Genomic DNA, 19,568 nt, shown 5'->3' with positions numbered 1-19,568 from the left:
AAAAATCTTTAAAAAATAGTCATTGCTGCTTTAGAATGGGACTCAGCATGCTGATATTGAAAGTGGATTCAAGAAGGGATTCATCTGGGGCGCCTGAGTTAAGCTCACTCTGGGCACGGAGCCCACTTGGGATTTTCTCTCTCCCTCGCCTTTGCCGCCCTCTGGCTTGTGTGCTCGCTCTTAAAAATAGAAGTATGTGAAGGCAATTCAGGAAGGCTGGACCTGAGGGGCTCTGCTGAGGTGGTGTGCTCTGCTGATGACAGTGATTGAAACTTTATGATTAAAACTCGTGGCGAGTAATAATGATGTTCTTAACTGAGTGTCACTGCATAGCAGGTGTTGGGCTGGTGCAGTTCTTGGTTTCTGTATAGTGACCCTGTGATAGCTGTCACTCTCCCAGTTCACACATGCTCCCTTCCTCGTGTCACAACCAAGAGTGACGCATTGTTCTTCTGCAGTGTTTAATTGGGTTCAGAGGACATTTTACCCCCCGTGACTTTTGTGAGAGCAGAGCTATAATTAGAATTCCTGATCTGCGTGGTCATTGAGCAGGTACTGCTTGTGCTTCCTGTGGGCGAGGCTCTCCAGGTGCCATGTGCTACTACTGTGTGGGGGTTGATCTCTTAAAGTGTGATATTAAACGGAGTATAATAGAGGAATATTAAGTACTTCAGTGTGTCCAATTAATCATTCAACCTTGCAAAGTAGGTTTTGTTACGCCCTGGTTCTGGAAGGAAGCCTGGGCTCGGAGAGGATTAAGAACCTGCCTTCTAACCCAAAAAATTCCTGTCGGGGTCTTTGCAAGTCCGGAGTGGGTTTGCCTTCCCCCAGACCCTGCTGCCTGTGGGTGGGGTGGTCTGGCTGGGGTGGGAACACGCTGGCGGCAGATCTGCCTTACCACCCTCTCGTTGCTCCTCCCCCTGCTCCCTGCCCTTCGCCTCTCTTGGGAAGGAACACCTGGCAGGTGGGCACAGATCAGAGCCATGCTTGGTGCCAGGGAGGACTGAGACAGGGTGGAGGTGGAGTCGGTCCCAGGTGAAACTCCTAGCTGTAGGGGCCAGCAGCCAGTGCGCATCGTGGGCAGAGGTGGCTCCGTGCTTGGTGTAGGTCAGGCACCTGGGAGGGTATGGCTTTGGGGATGACCCCATTGGCACACCACACTGAGGATGTGTCCCCCAGAAGCCGCTCACCGGGGCCTCCAGAGTGGCCGTCACAAGGCCATTCCCTCATAGTCGTGATCTAACCTCAAACACGTGTTAATACCACTTCTCTATATTCTAGGCTTTGGATGTGGACCGGATGGTTCTTTACAAAATGAAGAAATCTGTGAAAGCAATAAATGTCTCTGGGCTGGGTGAGTATGCATTCTTTCCTAGGGGTTTCTTTGTGCACATCCTGGTGTTAGCAGTGACTGAGGCCCTAATAGAGATCCCCATTAATGAATAATCAACCAAACCTTCTTTTTCCTGTCATGCAAATTGTAAAGTTGAGTTGGGATGTTTCGTTTTTAGAAGTGTGTTTTGTCAGTTGTCTAATTCTGGAATGGCGCTGCGTCTGCCGCCCCCGCCCCCGCCCCCCACCCTCCCACGGTCCCCCGTGCTGCTTCCTGTTCTCTGAAGTGCGGCTGAATTTCCCACCACAGCCCTGCATGAACCAGCTTTGTCTACGTGGTAGACAAGGACACCGGCCTCATTGCTGCCTCCGTTGTTTGGTGTGTGTGTTAATCACGTCAGAATGGCCCTTCCGTTGCTCTCATCCAGTGCTTGCCTTTCTTGTTGGGGATGATGATTAACATACAAGCACCATTAACTTTTTGAAGTAATTTAAACTTTTTTCTGACTTAAAGATTTCAGGCTGCACACATGTGGCGGGTCTGCCCCCTGCTCAGAACCTTACAGGTGATAGTAATTTTTTTTAAGTCATGAAGTGACTATGTTGTGTCTCTCAGAAACAAGCCAGTGACCGCCTTGGAGGGCTAGCAGTGGTGAGAGCTCCCAGAGACCGTGGAACCAGGTGACAGACTGCAGAGAGCAGGGCTGGCTTGTGGGAGAGCACAGCGCTGCCGAGTGTGGCAGAGACACTCCCGTTGCTCGTGGCTGGTGGCCGGGAGGAGGACAGGGCCTGGGATCTGTGCCCACAGATGCTGTCAGGCCACAGGATCACCCTCATGGTGTTCCCTTTGATGACAGCAGCAACTGGAGTAGAAGGACAGGGAATGCTGCAGGTGGTTAAAAGGAGGGAGGGGCACAGAAGGCTCTGGAAGTACCTCTTGTGCCCACCCCCACCCTGGTTTGCTGTTGTGAGCAGCAGCTCCAGGAACGGCGTTTGCCTCCCCCGGGGAGGGCTGTGCAAGCCAAGATTGTCAAGAGGCCAGTAGGAAGTGTCAGCTACAAAGATGGTACAATAGTCAAGAATGGCAAGTATATTTAGGAACAGGTTTAACAAAAGATATGCAGGCACTCTATGTTGAAAACTACAGAACACCACTGGCAGGAATTACCTAAATACGAGGTATATGACGTATGTGGGATGGAGGACTCGACGGAGTCACAATGTCTGTTCTCCCCCAGATTGATCCCAAGGTGCACCCCAGTCCTAATGAAAATTCCAGCAGGAGAAATTGATAAGCCGATTCCAGAACTTATGAGAAACACACAGGACCTGGACTGTCCCAAGTCATCTTGGGACAGAGACAAGTTGGAGAAGTTAGGCCATCTGACTTCAGGTCCTGTGAGACCGTGGTGGTCTCGACTGTGTTGCCAGCAGGGGGTCAGCAAAGAGATGAGTGGAACAAAAGACAGAGTCTGGAAATAGACCCTCACTGAGAGTTGTCTGACTGTCAGCACAGTTGCCAAGGCAGAGACCCGGGAGAAGAAGGTGTTTCTAGCACATGGTCCTGGAACAACTGGATCTTTCCATCAGAACAAAGGAAGTACAGCCCTCTCTCCCACCCTACGCAAGCAGAGCTGTGAAATGGATCGTAGATTCAAACATAAAAACTAGAGCTGTAAAGCTTCTTGAAGAACATCTTTACAACACGGGGCAGGCAAGGCTCCTTGGAAAGGACACAGAAGGCAATAGTGTAAAAAGAAAAAAAACCTATTAAATCAGACTTCCTCAAAATGAGACACTTCCCAGTCTCAAAAATGCTATTAAGAATAGCCTAACGTTTGGCGGGTCCCCAGGCAATAAGGTAGAGAGCTCACAGTTGAGGAAACTAAGTTAGTAGGGCACTCAGGGCAGGACTCCAAATAAGAGTGTACGATTAACACCCTTCAAAAGGCAAGGGAGGTATTTAGTTACTGGAACCAGGAAAGAGCCAATAAAAGGTATGGAAATAGAAGGATATGTAATTGTTGAAATAAAGACTAAAATTTACTAAATGGCAAGCTACCCACATAGGAGGAGAGGGTTAGTGATGCCCCGTGTTGCCGGGACATGAGTTAAAGGAGTGAATGGACAGTGCAAAATAAAAATCAGGAGCCTCAGAAAATAGACTGAGAGGGACCAATATAGCACCCATCATTTGGGGAAAAGTAGAAAAGGGGAGAGTTTTTAAAAAGTAATAGCTGACTGGGCGCTTGGGTGACTCAGTGGGTTAAGCCGCTGCCTTCGGCTCAGGTCATGATCTCAGGGTCCTGGGATCGAGTCCGCATCGGGCTCTCTGCTCAGCAGGGAGTCTGCTTCCTCCTCTCTCTCTCTCTGCCTGTCTCTCTGCCTACTTGTGATCTCTCTCTGTCAAATAAATAAATAAAACCTTTTAAAAAAATTTTAAAAAAAGCAATAGCTGACAGATTCTCAAAAAACTTAAGAAAGATTTGCGATCTCAGGTTGAGGGGTACCCGGGTGGCTCAGTTGGTTGAGCGTCCAACTCTTGATTTTGGCTCAGGTCATGATCTCAGGGTCGTGAGATAGAGCCCTGTGTGGGGCTCCGCACTGGGCAGTGCCTGCTTAAGATTCTCTTTCTCTCCCTTTCCCCCCCACTGGCCTCTCCATAAAAGATAAAATAAGATCTCAGACTGAGAGAGTGACTGAAGTGTAAGGAAAACAGATTATACACACACATGTAAATGTGCATACACACTGTGGTATGTGTGCGAGTGTGCCTGTGTGTGTGTTTATGGGTGGACATGTGTACATATCTCAGGCCATACCCTATCTTGACCTCAGGGATAAAGAGAAGATTAAAAATTTATCAAGAGGGGGAAAAAGCATATATATAGGAAAAAAGATTTGGGGGCAGAATGCTAAAAAATGACTGTATTGGCATTTTTGACTTTATAGATACTTTTCCCCCTTCATTTTCCATTATTTTATTGTAACGTATTGACGTTACATGATTAGACAGGTATTCAGTTGTTGATGGCTAAGTTCCAAAAGAACGTGAAAGACGTTCAGGAAAGCAAAGAAGAGGTGGGAGGGACTTAAGTTGTTCGTGACTAAGCTTGCTTGTCCCCACGGAGTTCGAAAGCTTTTTGGACCTGGAACTCGTGACGCTCGCTGTTGTCCCCTGGAGCAGATCGCTTCGCATGTTTTAGCCCTGGTTTCCTTGTCTCTGAAATAATTCAGTTGGGTTAGAATGCGGATCAGGGTGATTTTGCTCCCTCCAGTTGGGTTACTAACAACTGGGAGGTAGGCGGGTGTGTGCACGGACTGTGGGCACTTGTGGGTCGAGGATAGGGATGCTGCTAAAACCCTATGACGCACAGGACAGCTCCCAGCAAAGAATTAGCTGGGCCCAAATGTCGGTAGTGCCAAGGTTGAAAATTCATCCTGATGTTCTTCAGTCTTTGTTTTGTTTTTTTTAAAAAGATTGTATTCATTGGGGCGCCTCGGTGACTCAGTTAAGCATCTGCCTTCGGCTCAGGTCATGATCTCGGGGTCCTGGGATTGAGGCCCATGTCAGGTTAGGAGTCTGCTTCTCCCTCTCTCTCTGCCCTTCCCCTGGCCCTCTCTGTCTCTCTCAAATAAATAAATAAAATCTTTAAAAAATAAAAAAAATATTGTATTATTTATTGGAGGGGGAGAGGCAGTGGGAGAGGGAGGGAGAGACTGTCCAACAGATGCGTCACTGAGCACGGATGGGGCTCAGTGCAGAGAGCAAGTCTGTGACTCCGGGATGATGACCCACGCTGGAACCAGGAGTCAGATGCCCACCCCACTGAGCCACAGGTGCTGTCACAGTCCTCTTCTGTTTTTAAAACACAAAACCAGAAACCACCACCATGCTTAGCTTGCACATGCATAAACATCGATTGATTGATTACTGCCAACTACTGATTTTATGAAGGAAGTAGAATTAGTTTTCATTGAGTAACACATAACGAAATAAATGTATGTAGGAAAGTACTTTTTATTTAAAAGGAAATAACAAAGAGTATAAACCTCTTCACTCAACACCGAGCTTTGCTGAAACAAATGTTTGACTCTCCAAAGAGGTGGTCACCTGCCTCCAGCTTTTTTCCTAAAGTCGTGAGGGAGCAGGGAGGAATCATGATCATTTGTAGGTTTTTTGGACGCTTATTACAAACCTTGTGCTTTCCATACATTATGTTCATCTTTACAGCTGACTGTTCTCATTTGACAGACGAGCCACCTAAGATCAGAGGGCTGCACTTGTTCCCGGGCTGCTCCGTGGAACTTGGCTTCCTGCTTGCCCGGGGCTGTGTGCTGGGCCTGCTCCGTTCTGAGGCCACCATGTTTTCGGGGTGTCTGGCCCACTGAGCATCTTCAAGATTTCCAGAAATCACTCAAAGATGGATGCTTAGTTCTTTTGACAAACAATAGATTTCAAAAAATATCTCAGGAGTGGTTTTTCGTTGTTGTTGTTGTTGTTGTTTTTTAACCATGTTTACTTGGGCTTTTGAGTTTATAATTTAAGGCTAGTTTAAAAGAGGGAATTTTTATATTCTAATGGGTTTCAAGAGTGATTTTGAAGTCCCGTGTCGAGAAGGCTGATTCTGTTCTGATCAGAAATAAAAATGAAGGACTCTGCTTCTTGTGCCAGCATTGGCCACGTGACCACGGCCAGTCCTGAGAAGGACCTGCATGTCCCCGTAGGCTAGCCTGGGACCCGGCCACATAGCTTTCACAAGCCAGTGTAGAGGGAGGAGGTGTAAACACACAGTGTCAGGAAACTAGCCTGTACGAATTTAGTAACACTCGTGTCACATCTGCCTTTGTGACCTATATTGTCTAGCGTGTGCCACAAACCTCCTTCCTTTACCTGCCCCAGAGTCGTTTCCTAAAATACAGCCCAGTGATGTTACTTCTGTGCTCGAGAGTCTGCAGCGTTTTCTCATTATCCACGTTGACGTTCATGAAGGCGAGTTGCAGAGCCTGGGAGAGATGAGGAAGGCCGGCGCGGGCTGTAGCATTGTAGGGAAATTGGGGTCAAGAACAGGTAAGCAGGTGTCGTTCCTGCCGGACAGGCTGGAGCCTTCAGCCTGCCCCTGTGGAGTGTGGGAGGAGGACTCTCTTAGCCTTTTCCAGATCTTTTTGCGTATGAGATCGCCACTGCCTCCCTTCACCGATCCAGCGTAAGCCTCGGCTCCGTAAACAGCAGGATGCCAGAGGCAGACCGAGCCCCTCACACCTCCTGGGTCCAGGCTGCCTTCCGGGGGTCCTTCTGGGAAGTACTGTGTGGTTTCCCCGGTGTGCCACGTTCTGGGCCCTCTCTCTCTGCACTTGCTCTTCTGTCTGCCTGAAAGGGCGTTTTGCCACTTTCTTAGAGGAAAGGGAGGCTTGAGGAAGGGAGAAGCTGGTTCTGGAATTTTCACCTCACACTTCAGGCACCCAACCTGTGTCCTTCCTGAGGCGCCGCACAGCAGGCTGACCATTAGCGAGCCCTTGGTGGCGGGGTTGGGGGGGAGCTGCTATTTCTGTCATCTCTTACCCATCTGGTAGATCCTGCCGAGTTTGACTTCTTATGAGGCCATGGATCTGAATTATTTTAAAGTCAGAGTACGGATCCCAAAGGCTTTATTTCAGAGCCTTGTGGTTGCTTCAAAGAATTCACCTTCTTCGGTGACTTCTGGAGGAAAACCCATACCTTTTCTTTGGATGTGCTGACACCATTCACAACATTTTTGGAACTCTTCTCCAGAACTGCTTTTAGTTTCATATTCCTTTGAATATTTTTGGTTAGAGGAGTGTGAGGATAAATGAAACTTTTTTAGAACCAGACACCAGAAATCAATGGGGCATATTCAGGAAGGGATTAGCCGCGGGCGACCGCAGTCGGGCTGGGGCCCTGTGAGCGTCCACACATGCTGTCTCTCAGGGCGGTTAGTTCGAAGAGGAGGCCCATGTGGCTTGATCATGAGTGTGCTTTATGTCCTAAGGCCACTGCTCGCCTAGGAAGAGCACTCATTTCACTGTGATTAAAAGAACAACAGAAAGAATTCACCATTCATGCCTTACACTGCCTCATGCCTTTCCCTTCTTGAGTTCCTTAATTTCTCTGAGACTGGGATTTTGCTGCCTGCTTTCTTGATTTGTTATGGGTTGGCCCCATCTGACCTCTAACTGATCCCTACCTGTCCCCAGTGTCTCTCTGTTGCAGGCTGTCTCTGTCTCTGTCCACCGTCTGCCGTCCAGCCCCACTCCTGGTCTGGACACAAGCCCTCCTGTCCCAGGCTCCTGTTGAAGACGTTAACCTTCTTTACTTACTCTCTTACGTTAGTTTTCTGTGGCTGCTGGGACAACTTACCATAAAGTGAGTGCCTTAAAATGACAAATTTCGTTTCTTCCCTTTTGTGGCCCTCACTGAAGCCACAGTGGCCAAGATGAAGTTTAATCCCTTTGTGACTTCTGACGGGAACCAGAGCTGTGAAAGACATTTCGATGTGTTCTCCCACATTTGTGGGAAGATTATGTTTTCCCCCTCTTTGCAAAGAGCTGAGGCAGAAGTACAGTGTTTGAGCCAAGCCCATCTGAAGCGTGGTAGAGTCCGGGTTGTGCCAGCTCACTCCAAAGGTCAGCAGATTGACAGAGTGGTCCGGGTTTACAAGAAGACCTACGGCGTCTACACTGCGCGAGTACATCCAGCGGGACAGGGCGCAGGGCACAGCTGTCCATGTGGGCATTCACCCTCGCGAGATGGTTATCACTGGACCAAAACCTGACAGAGACCACAAAACGATCCTGGGATGGAAAAGCCAAATCTCGCCAAGTAGGAAAGGAAAAGGGCACATACCAGGAGACAATTGAGAAGATGCAGGAATAAAGTAATCTCATATACGACTTTCGAGAAAAACTGTGAAAATGAGAAACAGACAGATTTAGCTCATGGCTCTGGAGAGCTCAGGTCAGAGATGGGGCCCGTGGGGCTAAGGTGACAGCATCAGCAGTGCTCCTTCCTGGGGGTCCAGGCGAGAGTGCTTCCTTGCCTTTTCTAGCTCTGTATCCTCAATCTGTGGCTTTTCATCTTCAAAACCTGTCACGGCCGGTGCAGTCTTTCTCACACTCGTCACCGTGACTCTGGCTGCCCTAACAGAACGCCCAGGCCGGGTGGCTTCATCCGTGTGCATCTGCGGCTCATAGTTCTGGAGGCCGGAAGCTGGAGGCCAGGGGGTCTGCGTGTCTGGGTTGTGTGCATGCTGTGTCCCTGGCCAGCATGTGGCTGCCTTCTCGCCGAGTCCTGTTGGGGTGGACAGTGAGTGGGCTCTGGGGCATCTCTTCTTGTCAGAGCACTTACGCCACCCTGGCAGCCCCACCCTCCTGATCTCAACCGGACTTGATTATCTCCCAGGAGGCCTCGCTCCACATACCATCACCCTGGGACATGGGGTGGCGGGGGCTCCCTGACACCGTTTTGTCCATAGCACACACAGACTCTGCCTCCCTCGTGCACAGCTCAGGATCCTGCGAGCGCCCTGGGCCCGACCCCAGTGACCCAGGATCGCCTCCCCATCTCGGGTTCCGCTGATGAATGACTTGAATTTCAAGTGCAACCTCAGTTCCCATCTGTCAGGTCGCAGAACATCTTCACGGGGTCCAGGCCTCGGGATGTGCTCATCTTTGTCAGCTCATCTTACCTCAAAATTCGGAGTTTTGCAGTTGAGTCCGTTGGAAGAGTTCCTAATACACAGGCCCTGTTTACCCTTGCAGTGTTGTTCTTTATTGTTCTCGAACAGGTTTGTGTCTGCTGAGCTTTGCCCCTCAGTTAGATGGCAGGCCCTTAAGGTCAGCGACTAATTCTTGGAGGCGAGTGGAGTTTGGGATGAAGAGCGCGTAGGTGTTAGAACCCGAGAAGCCTGGAGTAGAAGTTCATGTGCCCCTCAGGAAGCCTGTCACCGGAAATTCTTGAATCTTTCTGAGCCTCCCTTTCTTCACACATTAGGCGGGAATATTAATATTTTGAAAATATTAGTGAAGATTAACTGAGCAACAAGGCAGAAGTGATAGGCATGGCTCAGGGCACACGGTAAGCACGGTGGCCGCAAACATGCTCGCCATGTGTTCCTTCAGCGGCGGACACCAAGGTCGCAGAGCCGTTGTCCATTTTCTTGAATCTTCCTTTGTGTGTTGTCGTGTTTCTGCTGCAAGTTCTGAGACTGTCTCCTCGTGTAGGAGAGAAACTTAGCATTTTAGATGTGAGCAGTCTACTTGCGGCCGACTGCTGTGCTCCGCTGGGTGAGGGTTTGTACAGATGGAAGCAGAAGGGGGGTCCAAGATGCTGTAGGGCGGCCAGATGTGTTTTTACAGCCAGGGAGCTGAGGCTGGCTTTCACCCTCTTCCCCGGTACCTACAGAGTCACCTCAGGACTGTCTCTTGGCTTACAAAGCCTGTTATATATACTCTTGCTTTTTAGGAAAAAAGTTTGCCCAGCTCTGCGTTAGGGTAGTGGTTCTGAAACTTCAGAGTGCCCGAGAATCCCCTGGAGGTCTTATTAAAACACGGGGTGCTGAGCAGCTCCATCTTTAGAATTTCTGGTTCAGTAGCTATAGGATAAAGCCTGGAGGATGAAGTATTTGCTGACTGAGTTCCCAGGTGACGCTGAAGCTGCTGGTCTTTGAGGATACAACCCCCCCCACGCATGCACACACACGCATGTGTGACTTTAAACATTTGGCCTGAGCCAGAGTGTAGCATGTGTCTCCCCACAGATAAAAAGCAAGCTTTTCTACATAATAGCAAGTATATTACATTTGCTCCTATGTTTCAAAAACGATGACAGTCCAGCTATCTTCATTTTCTAGAACATCTTGTGTATAGGTTTGCAGAAGCCTTTATTATAATGGTTTGTTGAGAACCAGTTTCTACAGTAATTTTTCCCACTCATCATAAGCTGCTTTCTGACCTCTTAAAAACATCCAGCTTGTATTTGTTCTAAAACTTTTTAGTTTAAAATGTCTCAAGCTCTCTCTCAGTCCAAAGGTGTTCTCCCCCTCCCCTGCACTGGGAAGTTGGAGCTAACATGTTTTAGCTGTTTGACCTAGCAGTGGGTGGAAAATTCTTCTTTATCAAGAAGGAAACAACGGGGAACTTTCATTTTCACTTCTCTAAGAATTACTCTATCTTGAAGACTTGATGCAGATCTTCTTACTGAGAGAGGGATATCTTCTTTACCCTTTATCTGAATGTCCTAGAGTAGTTGTCACTTCCTTGAAATGAGAAGTACAAAGAGAGAAATACTGATTTTCCTGTAAACCCTTACCATCTTCCCCTTACAGAAGAAAATGAGAATTTAATAATTTTGTGTATGTATTTCTCCCTTTTTTACAGTGCTAATTAGAATATGGTTATTAAATTAATCCCAAGCTTAAAATTAATACAGAGAACTTTTTCTATTATACTTATATAATTTAAGGATAGAGCAGTTTGAAAGAAACCTGTGCAGTAGTTGAGGAAGTGATGTTTCATTGTGCACGAAGAAGGTACTGTATCTGGCATGATTTTCTACCATTACATGAGAAAATAACTGAATCGTAGTAATCCTCAGGGATTGGCATGAGTAGGATGAAATAGCTATTCTGCTGCTTTGTTGTGGCACTGAAAGCCAGGGCATGGAATTTTTAAAAAGCAGTTTGGTGGTTCACCTCAAGAGAAATAAAACTATGTGGAAAGATACCCAGAGATGCTCATTGCATTGTCCCAGTTATCTCAGAGAAAACCTGAAAGCCTCCAATAACTGAATTAGGATATACTGCTTGATGGAACTATGGTTATGTAGCAACATGAAGAAAAATGCTTATGATGACATTTTCAGACTATAAAACTCAGGATACAAAATACATGTTACTGTGTCTGTGATCAAAAGGAATAGGAGATTATGACAAATGATAAAGAAAAGGTTTCTGTGTGGATGTTCATAAACTTGAGAGTGCAGGCATAATAATCTGACCCCCAAGAAGTATTTGTTGTGGGGCCAGCCCTGTGCTAGACAACTACCTCCATGAATACAGTCTGCACAACAGCCCTGTGAGTTAGGTACTATCAGCAACTCCATTTATTGGTGAGGTCAGTGAGGCACAGAGTAGTAATCTCCAGGGTTCTCAGCTAGCAATTACAGAAGCTGAGATTCAGAACCAGACCTGCTTCCCCATCTCTGCTTTTGACCGTGGAACCCCACTTCCCGGTGCTCAGTGCTCGGTGCACCAGCTGCGAACGAGGGTCCACAGTGGAGAATGAGCAAGCAGTAAGGCTGTGGGACCCTCCTGGATATCAGCTGGCGGAGCCATGGTGAGCCTTTTGAAGAACTCCAAGTGGTTTTGGTTGACCACAACTCAGCATGAACCAGTGTGTGAGAAGCTCAAAGCTGAGTCAGGTGACGTTGGGGGAAGTATGTTTAAAAAAAAAAAAAGTTGGTTACCCCTTTATTGAATTGTAAAAGCAACATTTTAAGAGGGACCTCAAAATCTTAGAGCTGAAAACCTCAACATAGGAGGACCCTGGAAGGACCTAGTACTTAGCTTGGGAGGTAGGGAGAGGGCATATCTGAAGGCTTTCTCTAGGACCAGGAAGTGAAGTGTATTTTCTGTTTCTCTTTAAAGGGTATTTTCATGGGAGCAAGCTTTGACTCAAATATGAGAGAGAAGTGAGCTGGTCATTGGAAGGATTTCAGCAAAGGCTTGGTGCTTCCTCTACGGAAGTTGTAGGGGTGGTGGGGTCATGGACTCTGAGACCTTGAGATGTTTTTTACTTACGAGTCTCTGAAATGCTTATGGTCTCTCTTCTGCTGGTTAAGAAGAATGATTGGAATTTAGGTGGGTAACTTGTGGAATCCTGTCAGCAGTGAACAGCATATTAATCACAGACAGATGGCTAATCAGAAGGAACGCTAACTAAGACTCTTAAAGTCCCACGTATTAACATGAATCATACTTAGGGTCATCGTATTTATTTGGTAGGGAGTTTAAGCTCATCTGGGCTGGGCTTTTTCACCTGGTGAGTCGGGTCTGTGGACAGACTTAAAGGGTCTGTGCATCCTGAAAATTGTATGGGAAGTTATATAAAGATGCTTTGTCCTGAGGTAATCAGAGGAGGTAATCAGAAACATTGTTCTGATTTTTACTGATGTCTGTGATAAAAGATTAAAGAACCAGTGATCTAGCTAAACCCCCATATTTTATAGATGTGGATATCATCACAGAGTTGACTATCTGCCTTACTTACTGTAAAACATTGACTACATTATTCAGCATTATTCAGGGGGTCTCTGAATCTGTTCAGGGAGTCTCCAGACTCTGTCCACTTGCCCAGAGTCACAGAGCTGAAAGGTCGTGTGCGTGTGTACATATGTATATATGTGTTTATTGATCTAAAATCTTGCCTGCATGAGTAGCAGCTATTACCTGAGGCTTGGAGACCATTGGTTTTTCAAGGCTGCTGTTTTTTGGGCGTGACGACTTGGGAGGTCTTGGCACACCACAGGAGCGGTCTTTTCCCCTGGTCTGCAGTGCTCTCAAAGAAGAGGGGTGGCGGGGGGAGGAGTCTGGTGAGCATCTGTGAGTAATGGGAATTGTATCCTTAGGGATAGGGAGGCAGAAATCAAGAGGGGAAAAGGCTGAAAGCAATTTGCCATGACAAAATGCACACTGTGTAATGTGGCTGGTCAAGCTGCTTTGCCAACAGGGGGCATCTGTGTAATTGGATGTAAGGTTTCCAGTAGCCGGGAGTCCGGTCAGCAGATGTCTGCCTCCCTGTTTCCGTGCCAGATACCTGGGGATTCCAGGCTAAAGGAGAGCCAGAGCCTCTCCCTCCTCTGATGTGGTCGCAGAGCAACCTTAGGACGGGAAGCCGCTCTTTGGAGAACTTGTCTGGGGTGAGTCAGGCAGCTGGCTGCTCGCGGCTCTCATCTCCTGGACCGGCTTCCAAAGGACCAAACTCATAAGCTTTACCTCCTCTGGGAAGCCTTTTCCATCACCAGCCCTAGAAAATGTGCTCACTTCCATTTCGAGCTGCAGTCTCCCTCTTGTAACGTATGTGGTAATGGATTGTTCTCGAGCATTTCTCGTTTCTCGTCGTGCTGAGCTGAGCATTGGCAGGCGCCACGCTTTACTCATCTTTGTTCCTCCAAATCCAGCTTTCCTAGATGCAAGTCTTACCATGTCACTTTACAGCCTTTGGGGGCCCTTCGTTACCTGGGATGCATCTGGGCCCTGCCGGCTGCTCCCTGTCCTCTGGCCACACCTGTCCCCCCACCCCCAAGCTTCCCAGGGTCGTTCTGTCTCTGGCTGTGCTCTCTGCACCAAACTTACCGGCCACACCTGTCCCCCCACCCCCAAGCTTCCCAGGGCCGTTCTGTCTCTGGCTGTGCTCTCTGCACCAAACTGACCGCCTGTGCATCTTTCTCCCTTGCGGAGCTTTGCTTCTTGAGGGAGGGGCTCTGCTTCCGGAATATCTGTGTTCTTCAGTGCTTGCTGCCGGAAAGGATTTCAACATGATTGGATTTTTACCCTTTAGTACCAAGAATGTTCTTGACCGAGAGTGGGTATTCGGGAAATACAGGAAAAGTAAAGAGTAAATAAAAGTGAACCTTGATAGGCTTTCTGTACTCTGAGCCTGTAATCTAAAAGGACAAGAAAGCTAGCATAAAAAATAAACCTCGTCTAGTGCATCAGTCTCAGCCCCCCCACACACACACACCCGAATGCACTTTTGCAAGCAGTGGGTGTTTTATATTGAGGCAGCTAGAGCTGTGTGGGGTCCTTCACACAGACTTCCGACGTCACCGTGTTGTTGTTTATCAAGGGCAGGATCAAAGAATACGTGGTGATCTCAGATGAAAGTGTTCCTGTTTCAGTAGCCAGACCTTGACGTTAATTAATAACTTCATCGCTCGCTTCCTGTGTTGGACGTAATCAGACTAGATATGTCCGTGATCCCCTCCATAAGGACTGGTGCTTTCCATAATTCAAAGGGGACGCCCCAGGAAAGGGTTAAAGAAAATGAGCTTTGAAAATAGAAAAGAGCACAGAAGGTTGGAAACGTGGCAGGTGATGAAGCTCCAAGAGAGGGACCACATTTCTCTTGTCTTGCTTGTCTTGAGCTTAGGAGTTGTCAAATAGAAGGGTGTTCGCATCAAACCCTTTCTGGTTTGTAGGTCCCTGTGTCTTGTCAGAGCCATTCAGGTAGGTACTCAGGTTCCAAAGACTGCCTCTGTCGTGGCGGCTTGTCCGAGAGAGACTTCGGTGAAGAATTCACGTTGTGATACCCTCAGCAGGCACAGGCACAGAGAGCCAGAATGCCCTAGCCATGGCAGTGGACACTTCAGTCTGTTCTGTCGTATTGATTCTACATGTTGTTTTCTAATTATAAAGATGATACACGCTTAGTTTAGAAGATTGAGAGGTGCAGTAGCACAGAGTCATGGCCGGGGGCCATTCCCACTCCCTGTGTGCGACAGGCTGCGGTGTGGGGGTGTAGGCTGGTGACCGCGGCCCCCAGGCTGGCTGTTCCCACTCCCACGGGAGCTCCCACAGCTGAAGGCTGCCCACTGGGGGAGGATGTGATGCTGCATGGACAGTGGGGCCCCGGGCCTGTACGCCAGCTGCCCTGGTGGCGCACTCGCCGTTTTCACCACCGCTTAGCATTTTGATGGATTTTCCTTGCAACCTCTTCTCTACTTTTAACTTTATAAAGTTGAGACTAAATATACAGTTTCATATCCTGCCGCCTCTTTTTTTCTTAAACGTGTTTTCTGTGCTGAGCATATTCCTACTTCATGATGTCAGAAGCCTCCAGAATGTTCCATTTTATAGAGACAGCTCTTCACTCATTTGCACATTGTTGGCGCTTTATACACTCTGTTTTCACTCTTGACAAGTTATTTGGCACACATACCTCTGATCACCTGGATTATTTCCTTAGAATGGATTTCTAGAAGTGAGATTATGGGATGTCAAATTGTCTTAGACTTTTGGTTCTGATTACCAGATGGTGAACTGAAAGGTTTTCATCTGGGCTGGCTCTGGAAATAAAGCTCTAAAAATGGTTTTCTCCCACGGGATGAAAGATCACAGGGCAGAGATCCTGTCGGAAACAAGATTATCTTTGACTTGAAGCAGTTGTTCCCTCAGGAGACTGTGCGCTCCAACTTGAACACAAAACCAGGCGATGTGTGGGGTCGCCAGCGCCAGGGGAAGTGGTCTCCTTCGTGTGCACTTGTGCAGATTGTGTGGACATTAAAATGATGGCACACGGTTGAATATTAATCAGTGTGCCATTGGGAGTGCCTTTGTAAAGCTACTACCGTAGAGAACATACGTCTCTTCTTAAACGTGCCCTTGGCAGAGCGGCCTGAGTGGGTGGTTGGTATGTGGGGGTGTCAGCAGGTGTTTGTGTCAGCTGGACCCCCGAGGGGCCCGTGGTCTGGCCAGGAGCAGGGGCTTAGACTGTCCCAGTCAGGGTGGCCTGCCAACCCCCGTTTCTCTGATTGTGGCCCTTGGTGTCTGGGTTACCAGTGCGTGTGCTTGGCTGGGGGCCAGGAGCACATTCGTGTTAACCTAGAGCCGAGAGTAGTGGCTGTGATGGACCCGTGGGGGAACGTTGGAAGACGGGGCGTCAGGAGACCAGAGATCTTGTTCCAGCTCTGCCGCACACCTGCTGTGTGAATGCGGGCAAGTCAGCACCTTCTCTGAGCTTTGGTTCCCTGTCTGTAAAGGCAGGATTCCGGACCAGGTCCCATTTCAACTGAAAAGACCCAGCAGTGGGTGCGGATGGCCCCTGGGGCCTGGGCTGCCGTGGGATGGTGTGGAGAGCTAGAGCTACGGGCACGCAGGAGCTGGAAACCTACAAAAGCGTTCACAGCCTCTGAACACGTGGGGCTCCGCGCTACTCCCTGGGGTTGATTACCTGCCTGTTCCTTCTCTGGAAATTGCTGCCTAACTCTGGAACCTCAGTTCAGATGTCCCCTTCTTGGAGGCTCCGAATCCCAACACCTGCCATGTTTCAGGCCATTGTGGTGTGGTTTCGTCTTTCCCTAGACATTGATGCCAGCTACGGTGCTCACTCTTGTGTGTGTCCCGCCCCAGCGTACAGCCTTACCCCTGTTGCAGGGTTGGAGGTGATGAGCGAAATACTTGAGGTGGATGTAGAGGTTGGTGGAGGGTGAATTGACTGGGGCCCGGGCTGTCGTTTGGCAGTGCTGGGGCCCTGGGCTTGCTTCCTCCCTGTGCTGGGCCTGCTGAGGAAGCGTAAAGGGGCTGCCTTTTGTCCTTTTCGGACCCAGCTTTTGAACTATATGCATTGGGCCTTCTCCTTGATAGGAGGGTTTGTTTTTTTTAAAACCACAGAATCAAGTAAACTAAAAAGCACACAATAAAATGCAGTCCTTCTAAATTCAGAATGGATGCGTGCTTGCTGGCTTCATAAGAGATTTTTCAGTGCGAATCTCTCATTTCATCCCTTTGATTGGATTGGTGGGAAGTGGGACTTTGGGGCTGTGAGGTGTGGGAAATGGAAGGGCTGTGGGGTTAGAATGGAGAAGAAACGGGGTCTTTCTTGTCCTGCTGTGGTCTCAGGGACTTGGATTCTCATGTCCCTAAGTCCCTCCCACATCAAAGACGTTTGGATCTGGATCATTAATAAGAACCAGAGTTTAAGATCTATTTGAACAACGGGGGAAGCAGGAGAGTGAGTTCTTTTTAGAGAAACAGCTTTCAACAATTTTGTAAATAAAAGCTGATAGACCAGTTTGGGCTCTTTCCAGAAACTTTATTCCCAAGCTATTTATTTCAGGTTCCTATTTTAAGTTTGTTTCTGGCAAAAGAAAGATAAAGGCACTCAACAACTTTCTGTTCTCTAGTAGGAAAATCTCAGACTTCGGGAGATCTGGAGCAGTAGCTCAGTCAGTGAGTACATATCTGTGGAGGGTTTACTGTTCCTCCGGTGGGGACCCTGTTGGGTGTTTCAGGAAGACACGGAGACATACGGCGCTATCATATTTTATCAAGAAGTTACAAATCTGTTTGCAAGAAGGGAATTTGTGTTAAAAACCCCAAGTAGATCAGCATGAAGAAGCTTCCACTGACTGAAGCTGGGACAATTTGAGCATCAAAAAGTAGATTACAGTGGACCAGAACACTTTAAATATAAATAAGGAAATTATGGTGATGATGAGCTCACAACTTCACGGATCATGATTGGAGTGTGGGAATCAACACGTTGTTTCAAAGATTTATAAGGGAAAGAATTTTTTTAAAAAGACTTTTATTTATTTTATTTGACTCAGAGAGAGATCACAAGCAGGCAGAGAGGCAGGCAGAGAGAGAGGGGGAAGCAGGTTCCCTGCTGAACAGAGAGCCCGATGTGGGGCTGGATCCCAGGACCCTGGGATCATGACCTGAGCCCAAGGCAGAGGCTTAACCCACTGAGCCACCCAGGTGCCCTGTAAGGGAAAGAATTTTTACAAACACCCTATACCCAGTCAGTTGAGAAGCCCAGAAGGAGGGGTGATAGGAGGTTCATTAGTACTTGGTGCCGTAATATGAGGTCTTGCTATTCCTCCTCTATGTGCTGGGCTAACTGCCAGTGAAGAGAAAAGATAGGTTCCTCCTCCCCACCGGTGACCATGGGCAGGGAGGCAGCCCGCAAGGTGAAAAGAGTGGGGATTCCTGCCCACCTCTTACCAACTGTGTGGTCTCCGGCAAGTCTCTAAGCCCTCTGAATTCTACTGGATTTATTCAGAAGGTAATAGGGATGATAATATTAAGACCTCACACTGTTATCAAGTTAAGTTGAACAAAGGCTTAAAGGCCACCTAATCGGCATTAATGAAAGGGAACCCCCCCCCCCCGCCTTTTGGGTATTCGCGTAGAGCGGCCCAGGCATGATTTGGGGGGCACCCAAGGCGACTTTGGCTTTTGTGTCCTGTTTCTCTAACCCAGTGGAGACCTCAGCCCCAGATGTCTGCTGTGGCTGTCACTCCCTTGTAAAGCCACACTGGAATTGCCCATGTCTTGACCACTAACCCTGAAACAGTTATAGAAGAGCATGTGGTTTGGAAGGAGCTTTCCTTTGCGGTTAAACCACATGTGCTAGAATTTTCTAACTGAAGTGAACTAGACGATGTAACTGACCCATCTCTGAAATAGAATTAAAAAAATCTAAAATGTGGGCCCCTGTTTGGGCTAGGGAAGCTGATTTTCTTGTTGAACTGAACACTAGTACAGAGGAGAACAGTGGGCTTTGGGGTGAAATGCACTTGGATTTGAAGCCTGGCTTGGCCGCTTGCTGGCCCTGTTTCCCAGGACAAATATTTAACCTCTTTGAGCGCCCCGACTTATGTTCGCCAGGATGGGGAAGAATGCGTAGGTCTTATTACAAAGTTGTTGTGAGGTTTAGAAAAAGCATACATTGTCCATATTCCGTAGAAATGACATCGTGCTTCTGTTTACCGTGTGTGCTGTTGGATCTTTGCTGAGTGTGGCTGAGCTTGTGTCCCTGGCTCTATTCTTTGCTTCTTACCTTAACCTTGTGAGTATCTCACAGCAGATTTCCAACCTTCACGTGGCTGAGACATTTGGCCATTTACTCACCAGAGTCCCACGCTCCGCGGAAGGCATGGGCCTGGAACCCAGATCTGGGAGCTCTTCCCGCTCTGACACACATTCTTCAGGGCCCCTGTGTGTGTTTTTCTGTCTTGTTTGCTGAGTGTAGTCTCAGAAATGCATTTAATTTATCTAGAACTCTCAGGTCCTTTTCTGAAATGGTAAAGAAAAAAAACAAGGGAAAGGGCTCAAACAGTGAAATTAATTTTCTCTTATATTTGTGAGGCCAATGTTGGAATCTCCAGAGGCCAGTACTGGAGGTCTAGGGCATAGCTCCTCACTGGTAGGATGGACAGGCACGCCGTTCATGGAATGTGGCTTGGGGTCAAGGGCTGCCCATCACAAATAAATGTTCCTTGTGTTTCCCCGGTCACCAGGCCCAGGAATTGGCATTGGCTGACAGTGGTTTAATTTACCTGAGGAAGAATCTGATGGCATTCACATACAAGTTTATGCTACATGTCTGTCTGCCCCGTTGTGCATACAAACTGGTCGTGTTACATTTCTCGTTGAAATGAGGAAAACATGGAAATCAGGCACCTGGGACTCAGATGTCGTTTAAGCATCTGCCTT

At 48.0% G+C, this 19,568-nt stretch overlaps 1 protein-coding gene and 1 pseudogene across 8 annotated transcripts in view; both read left to right on the top strand.

The window, feature by feature from the left end:
• ASAP2 (ArfGAP with SH3 domain, ankyrin repeat and PH domain 2) overlaps window positions 1-19,568 on the top strand; it is a 166,805-nt gene that overhangs the window by 57,936 nt on the left and 89,301 nt on the right. For 7 of the 8 annotated variants that reach the window (XM_045084889.1, XM_045084890.1, XM_045084891.1 and 4 more), the window contains one exon: window positions 1,282-1,354. The exons of the other annotated variant lie outside the window; for it this stretch is intronic. In XM_045084889.1, coding sequence (XP_044940824.1) covers window positions 1,282-1,354 — 73 coding nt within the window. The remainder of the gene's footprint in view (window positions 1-1,281; window positions 1,355-19,568) is intronic. 8 annotated transcript variants of the gene reach the window in all.
• LOC106005188 lies at window positions 5,002-17,698 on the top strand (annotated as a pseudogene).

The sequence above is a fragment of the Mustela putorius genome, unplaced genomic scaffold (assembly GCF_011764305.1).
Source record: "Mustela putorius furo isolate JIRA1106 unplaced genomic scaffold, ASM1176430v1.1 tig00000813_pilon_pilon_pilon, whole genome shotgun sequence".
Taxonomy (NCBI): Eukaryota; Metazoa; Chordata; class Mammalia; order Carnivora; family Mustelidae; genus Mustela; species Mustela putorius.
Note: the sequence above shows the minus strand (reverse complement) of the source record. Positions and strands in the feature narration are given on the sequence as shown.